Source organism: Penicillium mononematosum (assembly GCF_028829835.1).
Source record: "Penicillium mononematosum strain IBT 11891 chromosome Unknown utg000003l:1.0-8172316.0:1.0-8177699.0, whole genome shotgun sequence".
Classification (NCBI taxonomy): domain Eukaryota; kingdom Fungi; phylum Ascomycota; class Eurotiomycetes; order Eurotiales; family Aspergillaceae; genus Penicillium; species Penicillium mononematosum.
This window is the reverse complement of record NW_026643273.1, coordinates 5,167,592-5,182,898: the sequence shown is the minus strand read 5'-3', so window position 1 is coordinate 5,182,898 and position 15,307 is coordinate 5,167,592. Positions and strand designations below refer to the sequence as shown.

General features: G+C 52.4%; 7 protein-coding genes across 7 annotated transcripts; 4 read left to right on the top strand and 3 right to left on the bottom strand.

Annotated features, from left to right (window-relative positions):
- Positions 1 to 58: 58 nt before the first annotated feature.
- On the bottom strand, positions 59 to 2,162 carry N7519_006980 (DUF2985 domain-containing protein; the record flags this gene model as incomplete). Its single annotated transcript, XM_057293756.1, has 5 exons — positions 59 to 840; positions 892 to 966; positions 1,019 to 1,414; positions 1,471 to 1,936; positions 1,962 to 2,162. 5 exons carry the CDS (start codon positions 2,160 to 2,162, stop codon positions 59 to 61), a joined length of 1,920 nt encoding a protein of 639 aa, XP_057148567.1.
- Positions 2,163 to 3,994: 1,832 nt separating this feature from the next.
- Positions 3,995 to 5,319, top strand: N7519_006979 (uncharacterized protein; the record flags this gene model as incomplete). The annotated part of the gene is made up of 5 exons (XM_057293755.1): positions 3,995 to 4,197; positions 4,312 to 4,612; positions 4,688 to 4,720; positions 4,776 to 4,892; positions 4,966 to 5,319. 5 exons carry the CDS (start codon positions 3,995 to 3,997, stop codon positions 5,317 to 5,319), a joined length of 1,008 nt encoding a protein of 335 aa, XP_057148566.1.
- A 708-nt stretch (positions 5,320 to 6,027) lies between these two features.
- N7519_006978 (GTPase-activating protein GCS1) lies at positions 6,028 to 7,593 on the top strand (the record flags this gene model as incomplete). Its single annotated transcript, XM_057293754.1, has 4 exons — positions 6,028 to 6,069; positions 6,131 to 6,199; positions 6,336 to 7,112; positions 7,189 to 7,593. The coding sequence occupies 4 exons, from the start codon at positions 6,028 to 6,030 to the stop codon at positions 7,591 to 7,593; spliced, it is 1,293 nt and encodes a 430-aa protein (XP_057148565.1).
- Positions 7,594 to 7,948: 355 nt separating this feature from the next.
- Positions 7,949 to 10,719, bottom strand: N7519_006977 (mitochondrial elongation factor MEF2; the record flags this gene model as incomplete). Its single annotated transcript, XM_057293753.1, has 2 exons — positions 7,949 to 10,077; positions 10,110 to 10,719. 2 exons carry the CDS (start codon positions 10,717 to 10,719, stop codon positions 7,949 to 7,951), a joined length of 2,739 nt encoding a protein of 912 aa, XP_057148564.1.
- Positions 10,720 to 11,160: 441 nt separating this feature from the next.
- Positions 11,161 to 13,044, top strand: N7519_006976 (retromer subunit VPS17; the record flags this gene model as incomplete). Its single annotated transcript, XM_057293752.1, has 3 exons — positions 11,161 to 11,586; positions 11,657 to 12,110; positions 12,176 to 13,044. 3 exons carry the CDS (start codon positions 11,161 to 11,163, stop codon positions 13,042 to 13,044), a joined length of 1,749 nt encoding a protein of 582 aa, XP_057148563.1.
- A 268-nt stretch (positions 13,045 to 13,312) lies between these two features.
- Positions 13,313 to 13,717, bottom strand: N7519_006975 (GFA family protein; the record flags this gene model as incomplete). The annotated part of the gene is made up of 1 exon (XM_057293751.1): positions 13,313 to 13,717. The coding sequence occupies one exon, from the start codon at positions 13,715 to 13,717 to the stop codon at positions 13,313 to 13,315; it is 405 nt and encodes a 134-aa protein (XP_057148562.1).
- A 403-nt stretch (positions 13,718 to 14,120) lies between these two features.
- Positions 14,121 to 15,266, top strand: N7519_006974 (putative nucleoside-diphosphate-sugar epimerase; the record flags this gene model as incomplete). The annotated part of the gene is made up of 3 exons (XM_057293750.1): positions 14,121 to 14,140; positions 14,202 to 14,407; positions 14,467 to 15,266. The coding sequence occupies 3 exons, from the start codon at positions 14,121 to 14,123 to the stop codon at positions 15,264 to 15,266; spliced, it is 1,026 nt and encodes a 341-aa protein (XP_057148561.1).
- Between the last annotated feature and the right edge of the window lie 41 nt (positions 15,267 to 15,307).

Below are 15,307 nucleotides of genomic sequence, written 5' to 3'. Positions count from 1 at the left end.
AACGTCCCTAATGCCCATGTCATGACGTTCGTAAGTGAGAACATGGAAATTGCTGTGATCAGGTGCCGCCATACGGCACTGGGCGGTCGATTTGAGAACTAGAGCGGTCAATCTGTGCACTAGACCGCTCAATTTGGGCACTGGACCGCTCAATCTGAGCACTGCGGCGCTCCTCCTTGATCTTCTTCTTTTCCATCTTCTTCATGGCTTCTTCGGTCAGCTGTTGGCGGAAGAGCCGTTCGACGACATCCTTCTTTCGGGTTCGCCGATCACCAATCATGATCATCACACCACCTGCGATGTTACAGGTGATGGAGCAGCAAAGAATAACCGTCGTCAGCGCGAATGGGCGCTTATGGGGGTCCTCCATACTCCAGGTACAGGCACCAAGCGCCATTTGGAGCAAAGAATGACAGTCAAGGATAACGACAATAGCAATGAGCAAGCGCAGGGGGAAGGCGTGGTGGGTCATGGTTTCGTGCGGCTTATAGAAAGTATGCGACTTTGCGAACTTGTTTTGGTGATGCATCAATCGCAACTGTTGGCGAGCATCAAGAACAGAGAATTCGTGTTCGCCTTCCTTGGCCGTGTCACCAAATTCAATGTCGACGGCTTTCTCCGGCTTCGACGGAAGGTCATTCTTGTCTTTCAGGCCTGGTAGTGCTCGCTTCCGACGAACCTTCCACGACAAGAATGTATAGTGGGCAATGAAACTCATGTGATATGTATCGACAGCGCGGAAAGGAGCCAGTCCATCACCCATGATGGCGAACAGGGCAACCAAAACGTTATCTATGACATTAATAACATACGTTTGCTTTCCACCCACATTGATCCAACCTGAAGTGACTGTTAGCATACTGGCTAGAAAATTAGGTCAAAGGATCTCACCGATCAAGAAAAGAACCCAGGCCAGACCAAACAGGGTTATCAAAGTCGCGTATAGAGTTACAAGAAAGCCGAGGGCTAGGCGAGATCAGTATTAAGCAAAAATGTTGCGGTGGGGAGTATCACTCACGCTTCTGTACGTATTGCCTAAATCCTTTCATGGACCGTTTGAACTTGGACCGCCGAGAGTGAAGCATATGCCGAACATGATCATTTAGTTCGGCATAGTCTTCTCTTGTCCATCCTTCAAGTCCCTGTCCTTCTGGGAGAACAGCATATTTGGGACCACGCAACACCGAGGACATACTCGTGAAAGTGCGGAGTTCTTCTAAAGTCGGTCGCTCTTTAGTCTTGTCGCCACCGGACGGTTCACCCTCGTCCGTTGTAATTCCCTGTTCCTCATCTGAAGAATATTGTGGTCGTGTAATCGTATAGGTGGGCGTGCGATTGATGAACCCACCCAAATTCGGCACAAAGAGAGAGTTTTGGACATTGGTGAGAGTGGAAAGGGCAGATACCTCGGGGTCTAGATTCGGGTAAGTTAAGATTATGGTTTCTGTATCACAGCACACCAGCGCTTACCGATCACGTCCAGCACGTCGACCACGTGAGATCCATACTCATTCTGGCGTTGCTCCTCCTGTGTGCCCAGAGTTGGTGCAGCTCCCGTCACTGTACTTGCACGGTTTCGAGAAAAGCGATTCAACGCAGCTTGACTAGTTCGCCGAAGCCGGCCCGGCGGTCGCGCTGCGGGAGGGATTTCGCCTAGCTCCGGATCAAGTTGCTCACCATCGGAGTGAGTCTCTTGACCTGGCAATATTGCTACTGGCGAGGGTGGTACTGGACTTCGGTGTGAGGATTCCTCGGTCACAGGCATCATTCGCATGGGAGTCGCCACTCGCGAGAGAGAATCAGGAGGGGGAGATGACCATCGTCCCCGATTCGGCTCCGAATTGCTGCGCCGCCGGCCTGCCAGCCATGCTTCGTCCTCTTCATTAGGGGGGAGGGGATCGTATAGGCCGCGGCTCGAAGGACGGTGGTTGACTCTCTGGTTGAGACGCCGGTTGATTGACGTTATCTAGTGAAGGGATAGATGGGAAGCGAGACAGGCGAATACTCGGTCGTCGCGTGCGCGAGTCGCCTCGAGTGCGCAACGGGGTAGGACCTGTTGGCCTGACGGGGCCGGACTCTGGGGATTGCCTTGCGGATTGCTGGGTTCCCTGAGGGCTCCCATTGGGGGCGTTGGGGTCCTCGACCGGGTCGATGCGATCCATATTGCTGGAGCGACGAGGTCCGGGAGGTTGGGGACAAGATTGCGCACAATACAATTAGCTCCCCAAGACCAAAACGAAAATATAAGTTAACCAAGGACCTGAAACTCCCCCGTTTTGGTCCACATGGAAAACAGGCCTGGATGTTCTGGATCTCTGGGGTTGTTTAAATCCAAGGCTGACTCAGCCCTTCCCGAATCTTGTTTTTCTTGCCAGTGACGAGCCAGTGGAGCTCGCAGTCCGTCAATATCACGCTAAACCGTCGATCTCCATGAGTTGTTCTGCATTTCAAGGTTTCTATTTTGCTCTCCTTTTTTGTCAAGGAGTCTTTTTCTAAGGTTGAGGTCCAATTGTAGATGTCCACGGGTACTCCGCACAGTGGCAAAGTCCGGACTTATAGCCAATAAATTACTACAATAAACTACGACTGTGCCAAGCTTTTATGTCCGCCTAATAATCAAGGTGTCGAGATCTTATGCGATGGACGTCATTGAACCCCATTTACAATGTTGTAGATCTACATCGTACGTTAGATATTTCGTATGTGGTTAACAGGGTTTGGTTCGTATAAAATTAGATTAATTCATTCCATGGTCATTCTGGGGTTATTGAATTATTTAATATATCATGGTGACAAGGAGACGGGCCCATGTTAGTCCCATTGTGAAAGCTTCTTGTCAAATAAATAATTTTAATGAATCCAATATGTACCTAGGTATCTACCGAGGCAAGGATCTTTTAGTTGACTCTGCAATATTCAGAAAAGTGAATATTTGTGCTACTAAACTAGACCGAAGCTGTCCGTGAAGGATTTTAACCTTGGACTAGGGAATGTTTTTGTCAAAAACCGGGTAGACGAGGGAATAAACTGATGAAAATAAACCAAAGGCAATGAATTTGTCTCTAAATCCGAGCTCACGTTGAACAGAGATTTCTTAGACAACTATGATAACTATTAACTACTGTGTGTGGATATTGTCACTGTGTCTCACCTTGTGTAGCCTGGTCCAAGATTTTATATTCTGTTATGACTGAATAATTTTAGTTGAATATGAAAGTTAGGATGGAGTCCGGAGTAGACAATTGTATATCCATGTCTACTATTTTCTACAATGTAAGATGCATCTGCGTACAACTTAGAGAATACGAAGAGATAGATGAAATGGAAGATCCTCTGACTATTTATAAGACAAGTCATACAGGTATATGCATATATGCAGAATCTGGATGATATGCAGATGTGCAGAGCAGAAGAATAGAAATAAAATACTACTAATACTAGAGTGGAATAAGTGGAATAATATGGAAAATGGGAGCTGGGAACAGCTCACAATTGGTTCAACTGGTCTCCAGAATGACATCAGGCCAGCTGTTCTGAGTCAGACTTTCCTTCTAAAGCGGGGGAAAAGGTGCTGAGGGTCTGAGGAAGGAGCTCGGGGAGTATCTTGGGGGGCCAGAGCCTAAAATTAGGGGCCATTTAGGGGGTGGGCTTTAGATTAGTTATGGGCGGGTTAAGGGCTGGTTAGGGGCTGGTCAAGGCGGTGAGTATCGAGGAAAGTACCTCGATCGCACCTGTCCCGTCACTTCGAGCTCTCACTGGGCTAGTGCCACACCGCCTCTCCTTTCCCTTTCCATCTCCTTCTCCCATCCTCCTCCTCCCTCTCTTCAAGATCCAGTGCATCAAAAACTTCAATCCCATCTTCTCTTTCAATTGGTATCTAGGGCACAAAGCTACCCTGCTCCTTCCCTCGCTCCACCTCCCGTCAAGTCTCTTTCAGCTTTAGGCAAATAAACAACCCGACACTTTTTCATCCATCAACATCTCAACCTTCAAGATGTCTGCCGTCGACGCACTTGCTGACTCCGTGGCTGCGACCACTCTGACCGATAAGCCCGACACCAACGGTGCTACCCCTTCTACCCAGGCTGCCGATGCCGCGGCTGCCAGTGCAGATGAGGGTCGTCGTCTTTACATCGGGAACCTCGCATACGCGACCACTGAGGAGGAGCTCAAGGAGTTCTTCAAGGCCTACACCATGTGAGTACCTCTGGGATCTGTGGGAGCACACCCAGTTTACCCCACCTTGAACAAACATCCAAGCGCTTGAAACCATCATTTATTGGACCATTTCTGACTCATTTCATCTCTCAGCGAGACCACCTCGATCCCGGTGAACCCCCGCACCAACCGTCCCGTTGGCTACGCATTTGTGGATATTGCTACTGCTGCTGAAGCTTCTGCCGCTATTGAGGCGCTCTCTGGCAAGGAGATCCTTCAGCGCAAGGTGTCCGTGCAGCTTGCCCGCAAGCCCGAGCCCGCCGAGGCCAAGGAAGGTGCTGTCAGCGGCGGTGAGGGTGCCAGTGGCGCCGAGGGTCGCAAGCGTGCTGGTGGTCGCGGCCGTGGCCGTGGCCGTGCCCGCGGTCGTGGTGGCCGTACCGGTCGTAGCCGTGCTGTATGTGCCCGAACTCTTTCCCTCCTCGAGTCGACCCACATCGATACTTTGAAATGGATGCTGACCTTGCAAAAGGCCCAGGATGGCCAGGAAGCCACCGAGGCCCCTGTCAGCGAGACCCCCCCTTGCTGACACCACAAACGAGAAGGACACTGCCTCCAAGGCCGGTGAGGCCCGCGCCGCACGCCCCCAGAAGCAGCGCGGTCCTCCCGAGGATGGAATTCCCTCTAAGACTAAGGTCATGGTCGCAAACCTGCCGTACGACTTGACTGAGGACAAGGTGGGTTACATCTATTTCTTCCGTCCTTTCTCCGCCTGAGGTTACATTGACTGACATCCTTTTCTCCCTTTAGCTCAAGGAGATCTTCGCTGCCTACGAGCCTGTCTCTGCCAAGGTTGCCTTGCGTCCGATCCCCCGCTTCATGATTAAGAAGTTGCAAGCTCGCAACGAGCGCCGCAAGACCCGTGGCTTTGGCTTCGTCAACCTTGCCTCGGAGGAGCTCCAGGCCAAGGCCGTCAGCGAGATGAACGGCAAGGACATTGATGGTCGCGTCATCGCTGTGAAGGTCGCCATTGACAGCCCCGGTAAGGAAGACGAAGATATCAACGCTGTGGCTGAGACCGAGGAGACTGCTCCTGCTTCTGCTCCTGCTCCTGCTGCTCCTGCTCAGGAGAACGCTGCTCCTGCCGTCACTACTCAGGCTTAAATGCCCAACACTTTCCACTTGACCGAATGAGGTACTTGTTAATTGGCTTTGGAGTTGAGAAACAGAAGGGAAGGACTCGACGGAGGATCGTATGGATATGATCATAGTGCTCTGTAAGCCACAGATCACCGTGAATATCTTAGCTACTCAACGATTGCGGGGGAAATTGGGGAGAGCCCTGGAGGGGTTGGATTCATGACTTTTTATCGGACAACATGGATCAATTGACCATGCAGGAGAGCCATCTTAGCTGATGCGCTCTCCGTCCTTAACGACTTTCTTTTTTTTTTTACTTCGCCTTCTGTATTGTACCTTAGCACACATTTACTAAATGATGACGATCTGCCACCCGGCATATTGGATTTAAGAGTAGTCCACACCTATACAATAGACATGTCTATACAAAGTGGGTTGTACCCGATTCGATTGGGGATGATGCGAAGTCCGATCCTTGCCGATCAGAGGCAAAACATAGAATCCATATTGTTTCACTTCTCTTTAATTGATTTTTATTCTACCATCGAGCGAATTGCATCGACTTTGTGTCTTCAATACCTTTCAATCCCTGCGCAACTCATTGAAGCGAGGGAAAAGGGGTAAATTACTCAACTTCGGGTCACCTCAACCCTACAACATCTTAGCGCACTCCGTTGGATTGCGTTCCCTAACGTCTCATCTGGCCGCCTTTTCTTTGTATATTCTCTCACTATGTCTCGCATGTGGGAAGTCGACCCGGAAACGAGGACAAAGGTGTGCTGGCTGATCAACTCCCGCAACGCGACATGGTCACTGACACAGGCATGTGCCACAGCTCCTCCAAATCTCCAAGACGAATGGAAATGACAAGTGCTGCGATTGCGGTGCCCCTTCGCCTCAATGGGTACGCGTTACCTATCTCCCCTCGCCCGTCGCCCTGATTTCTTCAAGATGCATTATAACCCCCGAACAACCCACAACCTCACACCGCAAGCCACACACCCTGCTAACTCTTTGCCTGCCATGGGCACATTAACTAGGCCTCTCCGAAGTTCGGAACATTCATTTGCCTCAACTGCGCTGGCACACATCGCGGGCTCGGCGTGCACATTTCCTTCGTTCGTTCGATCACCATGGACGCCTTCAAACACGCCGAGATCCAGCGCATGGAGCTAGGAGGCAACGATCCCTGGAAGTCCTTCTACGACGAACACCCAGTTGCTGTCTCGGAAGGCCGCACATTCGAAGACTCGACCATCAAAGAACGATACGAAAGTGAGTCGGGCGAGGAATGGAAGGAGCGGTTATCGTGCAAAGTCGACGGCCGCGAGTACGTCCAGGGTCAGGAGAAGAAGAATAATCCCTCGCGCTCGAGCACTCCCTTGAGCTTGGGCGGTGCTGCTGGCGCTGGCGCGAGTGCTACATCTGGGGGGCGTGCTGGGTCGCCTGCGGCGTCATCCATTCGCTCCGGTGACAGCCAGCGGGGTGGTGTGCCTAGCAAGAAGGAACAGAACGAGGCTTACTTTGCGAAGCTGGGCAATGATAATGCCAGTCGTGCCGATAACCTGCCACCGTCACAGGGTGGAAAGTTTACTGGTTTTGGGGGTGGTATGCCTGCGCCCTCTGCGAGTGAGCGTCGCTCTTCGCCCTTTGGGGGATTCGGAGGCTGGGGTGGTGGCGGTGGTGGTCAGCCGCTTGAAGATCTTCAGAAAGATCCAATGGGCACTCTCAGCAAAGGATTTGGGTGGTTCGCATCAACGGTTGGTAAGAGCGCAAAACAGGTTAATGATGCTTATCTACAGCCAACGGCTAAACAGGTATGTGTACGACCTCACTTGAGGAGTTTTATAGCGTGTGGTTTCTCTCGGTGCATTTACTGACATAAGTATCCAGCTGGCCGAATCCGAATTCGCAGCTCAGGCCCGCGTCCATGCCTCAGCACTCGGCCAGAACCTGCAGACAGGGGTCCGCGGCGCTGCCGACCAGTTCAATAAGTTTGTGGAAGGAGAAGATGGACGTGGTGACGGACGTCGTAACCGTGTGGAGCCTGAGCGCCGTGACTTCTGGGACGACTTCTCGTCATTGGGCGACCAAGAGACATCCAACCACCGCCGCAGCGCATCACAACGGTCTCAACGGTCTGACGTTGTTGGAACCGCTGCCATGCGCAAGGGCCCCACTGCCTCCTCGCTGGCTAACTCTACACCTGGTTTGTCTGGTGCCGAGACAGGAGAGAGTAAGAATACGACGGCTTCGACGACGGGTAAGGGCAAGGATGAATGGGATGACAACTGGTAGCATATAAGCGACTTACTTTGCTCGATATTCTATGTTTGTTTGTGGACCGCTGCTCAGGTCCCATGACTTTATGTCCCGTATTGCTTTTTTGTGTCTAGCTGCCTTTTATCTGCACTACGCATATATACCTTGTTAGAATCTCCCTCTTTGGTGAAGGGAAGGCCAGATGCATAGTCCATATACTTATACTAGCTTGACCTGGTGTCAATTGGCGCGGCGATATAGAAAGTGGCCGCAAAGTAGAAGAATACATATGTATTGATACAATGATGAGATACTATGAGATGTGATGATATACAAGAAATCCTCAAGCTGAATCCGACGTTTATTGGCTTTGACGCCAAAGAGTCAGCAATCAAAATCCGCCTCTCAACTCCGCAAGCACAGCCTTCTGCCTCTGGCCAGACATCTTCTCAAACCGGTCAACACTCATGACGAAAGTTCCCCGACCAGCTGTCAAACTCCGCAAATGCTTGAGATACCCGACCATCTCCTTAAGCGGCACCTTTGCGGTAATCGTGCGCGGCCGAGTTGCAGCAACAGGGATCTCCGCTCCAACAGAAGGCGTCTCGAATGGGTCCGGTGGCGCATAAACGCGACTGTGATCAATGGGGGGCGGCGCCTCCTCTTCAAGTGCGGATGCAGAAGTCGGCGACGCGTCCGTACCTGGTAGCGGTACCTCTTCGTCGAGTGAGATGATATGTCCACCCCGGGAGGAAGAAATGTCGTGCACGACGGAGCCGAGGCTCGCCTCATCGATGCTGATAATCACATTCATCACTGGCTCCATCATTGTTGTCCCCGCGCCAAACTGCACGTCCTGCAGCGCAGCGGCGGTGGCTTGGCGTGCGGCAGATGAGAGGGCTGAGGTGGTCGTCTCGGTGCCGAAGAGGTCGGCGGCCGGGTCGATAGTTAGTGTGACGCGTGTATTACGCATTGGGAAGGTGAATTGAGGGCCGCGGGCAAGCGCTGCCACGGCTCCGTTGTGCAGTGCTGTGCGGAACGCGACGAGGTCCATGCCTGGTGGGAGGAAGGGACTGGTTTCGTCTTCGCTACGGGAGGGGCGGTCAATTTGTAGGCCGGGGGCGCGGACGACAATCTGATTGCCGTCGTACATTTCGACGAGGAGCGTGGCTTCGTCTACCTCTTGGGACTCGAGGTCTTCGTCCAGTGGCTCTGCGACTGCTGTGCAGCCTGCTTTACCCTTCCGCCCGGCGATCTCCTTGTCGAAGATCTTGGTTATTGGGATGGAGGCGCCAAGTGCGGATTCTCGGTAGCCGATCTCGATGCGGCCCATTGTGGCCTTGGCTTTGAGATCGTTGATTAGTCGGTCACGCGCAATTTCGAGATGCAGCTCGCCCATCCCGCTCAGAAGCGTCTGGCCTGACTCTTCGTCTATATTGACGTGGAGACTGGGGTCTTCACGGAGGAGGAGTGCGAGTGATTCTTTCATGCGCTTCTCTTCGCTTAGGCTGTGCGGCTCAACACTGGTGAAGAATACCGGTGGTGGAACGGCAATTGGTCGGAGTTGGAGACTTGTGAGTGGCTCCGGGGGAGTTGCTTTGTTCCCGGCATAGGACACGAGTGTATCGCCTGTCCGGGTGTGTTTGAGCCCGACTACGACTCCGATGTGCCCGGCGGGGATGGAGTCCACTTCCACGGCATCGTTGGCGTACATTTTCAGCAGACGTGGAGCACGTTCGGATAGGTGGAGGTTCGTGTTGAAGAGAAGGCTGTTGCGATCTAAGGAGCCGGAATAGACCCGCACGTAGACTAGGACTCCGCGCTTTGCGTCGTTGACTACTTTGAATGCTAGTGCACAGCTTTGGAGCTTGCTAATAGCGTCTTTTGAGCTGGTCTGCAAAGCCAAGTTCTTTTTCTTTGGTTGTTTCCCTTTAGAGGGCGCGGACGCCTTCTCGCTCTGCTCCACAATTAAGTCTCCTGACAGCAGGTCCCGCAGACCTCCTTTGACACCCCCAATGCTCACCTCTGCGTCGGGAGCTTCGGGTGGGCTGGGGAGAAGATTCACGATAGAATCCAGCAACGGCTGGACTCCCATGTTCCGGAAACTGGCACCTGCAAACAGAGGGACAATCCGACTCGTCTGGTCCAACACGCACCGGCGCAAGCTCTCAATGATATTAGCTGATGAGACCGCGAGATGGTCTTCTTCACATTCAAAGAATTTCTCAACAATTTGTTCGTCATGCTCACTAAGCAGCTCGATCAAGGCAATTCGTGCCCGCCGCAGCTCTGCGGCCAGGGCCGGCTCCTCTGCCTCTAATTGCTGGAGGTCGGCCACTTTCACAGTGCGGCCATCCTCGCCTTCTTTCCATCGTAGCCCTTGGAGATGAATCGCATCTGCTACCCCGATAAAAGGGCCGTTGCCTCCTTGGAACCACGGTATCTGGCAGACTGCTGGATAGACACCCAAGCGTGAGGCGACTTCTCGCACCGTTCTACCAAATGCAGCCCCATCACGATCTAGCTTATTCACGTAAATGACTCGGGAATACGATATGTGCTTGCCTGGTTCCAAACCTTCTCCGTCTGCGCTTCGACGCCAGCAACACCGTCCAATATGCAGACGGCGCCGTCCAGGATGCGCAGCGACCGCATGACTTCAAATGTAAAGTCTGCGTGGCCAGGGGTATCAATCAAATTGATAGTATGTGGGTAAGCAGAACGCGGAGTTGGCTCATTCTGCGCCCCAGACTGGGGGCCTGACGCTGCATTTACCTCTCCAGGAGGCCAATGGAAGGTAATGGCGGCCGACTGGATAGTGATGCCGCGTGCGCGCTCGGCGGGAAGGAAATCAGTCACTGTTGAGCCTTCGTCCACATCACCAATGCGCCGTGTGAAGCCACTGTAGAATAACATGCGCTCCGTAGTGGTAGTCTTGCCTGCATCGATGTGGGCGATAATACCGATGTTCCGGGTTCGGTCCAAAGCTTCATCCTGGCATGTCGATGTCGTGGAAAAGCGTTGGAGCTGTCTATAATTGGAGCGAAGACCTTTGAGGGAGGAGCATGTATTTTTGCATGTAACATTGCTCGGTGTCTTATATAGAATGGAGCTCATACAGCGCACCCCGGGGGGAAAGCGCAACAACGGAGCCACAAGCATTCCAAGGGGAAGCGCTCATGTAATATGGGATAAAAGGATGAGAAATTATGTTGAAATTGGCATTGGGGCTGTATGTTATTGTTATTGATACCGTTGGAGGAACAAGCTCCAGAGCAAAGAAAATCGGACCGCAAAGCGGACTGGGGATCGCGAGGCTTGGCGCACGCATTCCTTCATACGTAGCTCACTCCGACACCTGCCTCTCTTCAACTACTCAGATCCTTTTGCTCATACCCTTGCTGTTCCTTTGCTGTTCTTGTTATGTCAATTTAAATAACCCTAGCTATTCTCTCGCTTTGAAGCTGCACAAGGTAGGTCTTACCTTGAAGGTTGGCCGTTGCTGTGGGGGTCCGATCTTCAGCCGTTTAATACTGACGCCTACCATGACCAGCCACTCCCCCTTGTCAGCGAAGATACTCCTTACACCGACCTTCAACCAAGATGGACTACTCTGCCATCTCTACCGACCCGGATCACCCCACTGGTACCTCACCCTGGGGCTCGCCGCGTGCTGAGCGAGGTACCTTCCCCACTTCCAACAATGACATCCCGTCCTCCCCTTTACCCGGCCAGGAGCAATCGGCGGATGTTGGCAGCATCGGCAATGGAGACCCCCAATCTCCAGACCTCTCTGCTCAGCTGCAGAGCGCACAATTAGGAGACCCGGACTATCCCGATGCGCATTTCCCGTTCGGTGTGCACCAGTCTCCAAACGTCCAACAGCAGCAATCTCCTACCCCCGCACAATATCAGACCGGAGCACGACAAGACTCGCGGCCTCCAGCCCCCACCTATAGGATCCAAGGAAAAATCACTGGTTTGGAGAGGACGGGGAAGAAAGACCCAATTCTGCGATTCGACGTCCACGTAGGTTCTACCCTTGCGGAGTCTTGTGCGCCTATACCGTAGCTAATTCCTGCTTTTGCATTGAATCCAGACCAATATCCCCAAGTTCCGCACGACCCAGTACCGTGATGTGCGTCGGACCCATTCCGAATTTGTCAAGCTCGCAGACCATCTAGTCTCTGCCAACCCGGAAGCTCTGGTCCCTGCAGTGCCATCGCCAGTGACGCCAGCCGGTGCAGGCACCGAGGAGGATGAGATTCGCATCAAATCGGCAATGCAGAGATGGCTCAATGTTGTGCTGAACAATGAGGTCCTCATCCAAGACGACGAGGTTGTGCTGTTCGTGGAGAGCGACTTTGGGTATAGCCCCGTGCTGCGAATGAAGCAGCCGGCAACAGGTGTGCGACGAAAGATGTTGAAGCAGTTCGCACCGCCTCCAGATGACACACCTGAATTGCAAGCTGCCCGTCCAACTGCGAAGATGTTCTACCTGGGATCAATGGATTCGAGCCACAAGGTCGACCGAGTTGTTAAGGCCCGTCGCGGTACGTTACTGGAGTTTCAAGCTGTTTTCGTCGCATATTGCACCGATTGGATCTGACTGTTTTAGGGCTTGGCTTGGCTGAAGCTGATTTCGGCGTCAAGCTCGGTCAGATGAGCGTACAGGAGACTCATCCCGGCCTGGGTGCCGCTTACCGTAAACTTGGCAAGATCGTTCAAACTGTTGGCGATTACCACGCTGTTCAGGCAACCGCGGAAGCTACCACGCTCGGTGAACCGTTGAGCTATCACTCTTCAGATGCCTTCATTGTCAAAGAAACCCTGACCAACCGCCATATCCTCCTGCGTGATCTACTCCAGGCCCAGCAAAGTGCGCGGAGCAAACGTGCCGCGGCAGATCGCTTGAAGGTTAGCTCATCGGTGCGTCCGGATAAGGTAGACGAAGCGATCAACGCTCTCGAGGAGGCTCAGAACCATGAAGATTACTTGACCAAGCGGACCCAGCGTGTTACTTCAAACCTTCTCCAGGAGAAGCGCCGCTGGTTTGACCGGACCACGCATGATCTTCTATTTAGCCTTCGTGAGTACACTCTCCGCCAGATCGAAGCCGAGCGTCGTACTCTGGCCACCTTGGAGAGTGTTCGACCCGACATCCGTGCCATTGACGCTTCTGGTGGTTTGAGCCGGCTGGGTCGCGAGTCCCATCCAGCGACGCGTCGGCCCAACATGGTTTCGAGCCAGGGTCCTAAGGGTGACTCGTGGAGCGGTGTTCCTCGCCGCAATGACAATGTTGGACGTAGCATGAGTGGCAGCTTTACTGCCCCCTCACTTCCTGACGATGATGATGAGGCGAATGGCCAGGGCTCTGGTAAAGGACGCAACCGAGCTTCCAGCCAGGTCGGGTCAATCGCTGAGGAAGACGATGACCGTCTCGATGCGCGAAATGCAGCAAGCCGACTGGCCACCAGCACTTTCTGATCGGATTTTAGGATGCAACGAGTCTGTACATGTAGCCCCGACACGAATCTGTGATTCCCCTTTGTTACTCTTATAACCTTTTCGTGTCCTCCTGTTATGTTATCTCAGCCTATGAACAATCAGTATCTCTTTTCTGGCCAATGCAAAGGTTTCAAATTGATAGTTGCAATTGTTTTATATGACTTGAAAAGCGCTGTAGTAGATATCTATTCCTGCACCGAAGTGAGAACCCCCGAATGCTATCAAGTCACATCAATGCTACAACTTATCATATTCCCCCCCAGTTATCCCACCTCTTCGCACCATCTCCCTCCGGTAATTCAAACCAAGACGCCTTCTCACTAAGAAAGATATGATGACTTGGCGGCGGGATCTGTGTCTTCCCCTCATTGAGTGTTCCCGCAGCGATTGCGATACTCTTCAGATCACTATGCTGGAGCATACTTAGAGTCGAACCGCATTTAGGACAGAAGGTACGCTTCGAAACGTTGGTTGACTGCCGTTCTCTGGGATTGACAAGCCATCGGATATCGTCAGTTGCGAAGAATGCCCAGGTTTGATAGGGTGCGCCGGCTTGTTTGCGGCAAGTTGTGCAGTGGCAGTTGACCAGGCAGGTTGGGGGAGTAGAGGCTGTGTAACTGATATAGTGACAAGCGCAGCTACCGGAGGCCATTGTCGATAGTATTGGAATGTATAGAGGGTTGGAAATTGTGGGATGTGAGAGGTAAAGATATTAGCCGCTCTGACATCATGTGGGGTAGCTCTGCATCTATATCCATCTACGAAACAGACATGGAAACGGACATGGAAACGGACATGGAAATGGTCAAGATGGATGTTTCGTTCCATTACATACATATGTAGGATATTAGCTATGTACCTATGTAGGCTGATTTAAATCTGCCCGGGGTGTACAACATCTGGGCTACAAGTTGGAAATCCATAGTCCGCCCATCCCCTCATCCCCACTTGGATATCGGGCTAAATTTCTTGTTGATTTCAAAGCATTCAACTTCCGTCACTTGCATTGCTTCACTTTTCTGTTTAGGCAATATTTCCCCTTCCATTGTTCCAATATGACTCCCAAGGTTTTCTTGTAAGTCGTCATGTTGTCCACACCTGGTAAACCGAATATTCCATCTTATAAATTTCTACAGGACTGGCGTAACTGGCTACATCGGCGGTGACGGCCTGTTTGCCATTGCTAGCGCTCATCCTGACTGGCAGTTTTCAGCCCTTGTCCGTAGCGAGGAAAAGTCCGCACAGGTCACCAGTAGATACCCACAGATTCGGACTGTGGTCGGCGATCTAGACTCGTCCGAGTTGATTGAAGAGGAAGTCAAGAACGCAGACATCGTCTTCCGTATGTTTATTCAGGGAGCCATGTATCAAGATATCACGTTACTAACAACATATACCCAGACTTCGCTGATTGCGATCATGTTGCCGCAGCTAAGGCCATCGCCAAGGGCGCTCAGCACCATACTCCCGAGCGTCCATTGTGGCTGATCCACACCTCCGGCACTGGTATCTTGACAGTTGAGGACCAGCGTGCTGGCACATACGGCATTGAGCGACCTAAGGAGTACAACGACTGGGAGGGCGTCAGTGAGCTGGTCAACCTTCCATCAGACGCCTTCCACCGTAACGTGGATGAGATCATCATCGGAGCTGGTCAGCAGAACTCGGACAGTGTGAAGGTCGCAGTCGTATGCCCACCTACCATCTATGGTCCTGGCCGTGGCCCTGGTAACACGAAGAGTATCCAAGCCTACTTGCTCAGCGCTGCGGTGCTGAAGCGCAAGCAGGGCTTCCTGGTTGGGAAAGGCGAGAACGTCTGGCACCAGGTCCACGTCCAGGATCTGAGTAATGTCTACCTGGCTCTGGGCGAGGCAGCCTCAGTGGGAGGCGGCAAGGCTACCTGGAATAATGAGGGTTACTACCTCGCTGAAAATGGGTCCTTTGTATGGGGCGATATCCAGCGTGCGGTTGCAAAGTCTGCTTTTGATAAGAAGCTTATTGCTTCTCCCGATGTTGAGTCTCTCGATGGCGCTCAGACGACTGAAGTACTTTCTGTTGGAATCTATGCCTGGGGCTCGAACTCCCGTGCCAACTCGATCCGTGCGCGCAAGCTATTTGGTTGGACACCCCAGAAGCCTAAGCTGATTGATCTTATTCCTGAGATCGTTGAGGGTGAGGCTAAGGCTCTTGGCTTGTTGTGAAAGGCGAGTCTTTTTGTTAATTTGTGAGAAAATCATATGAT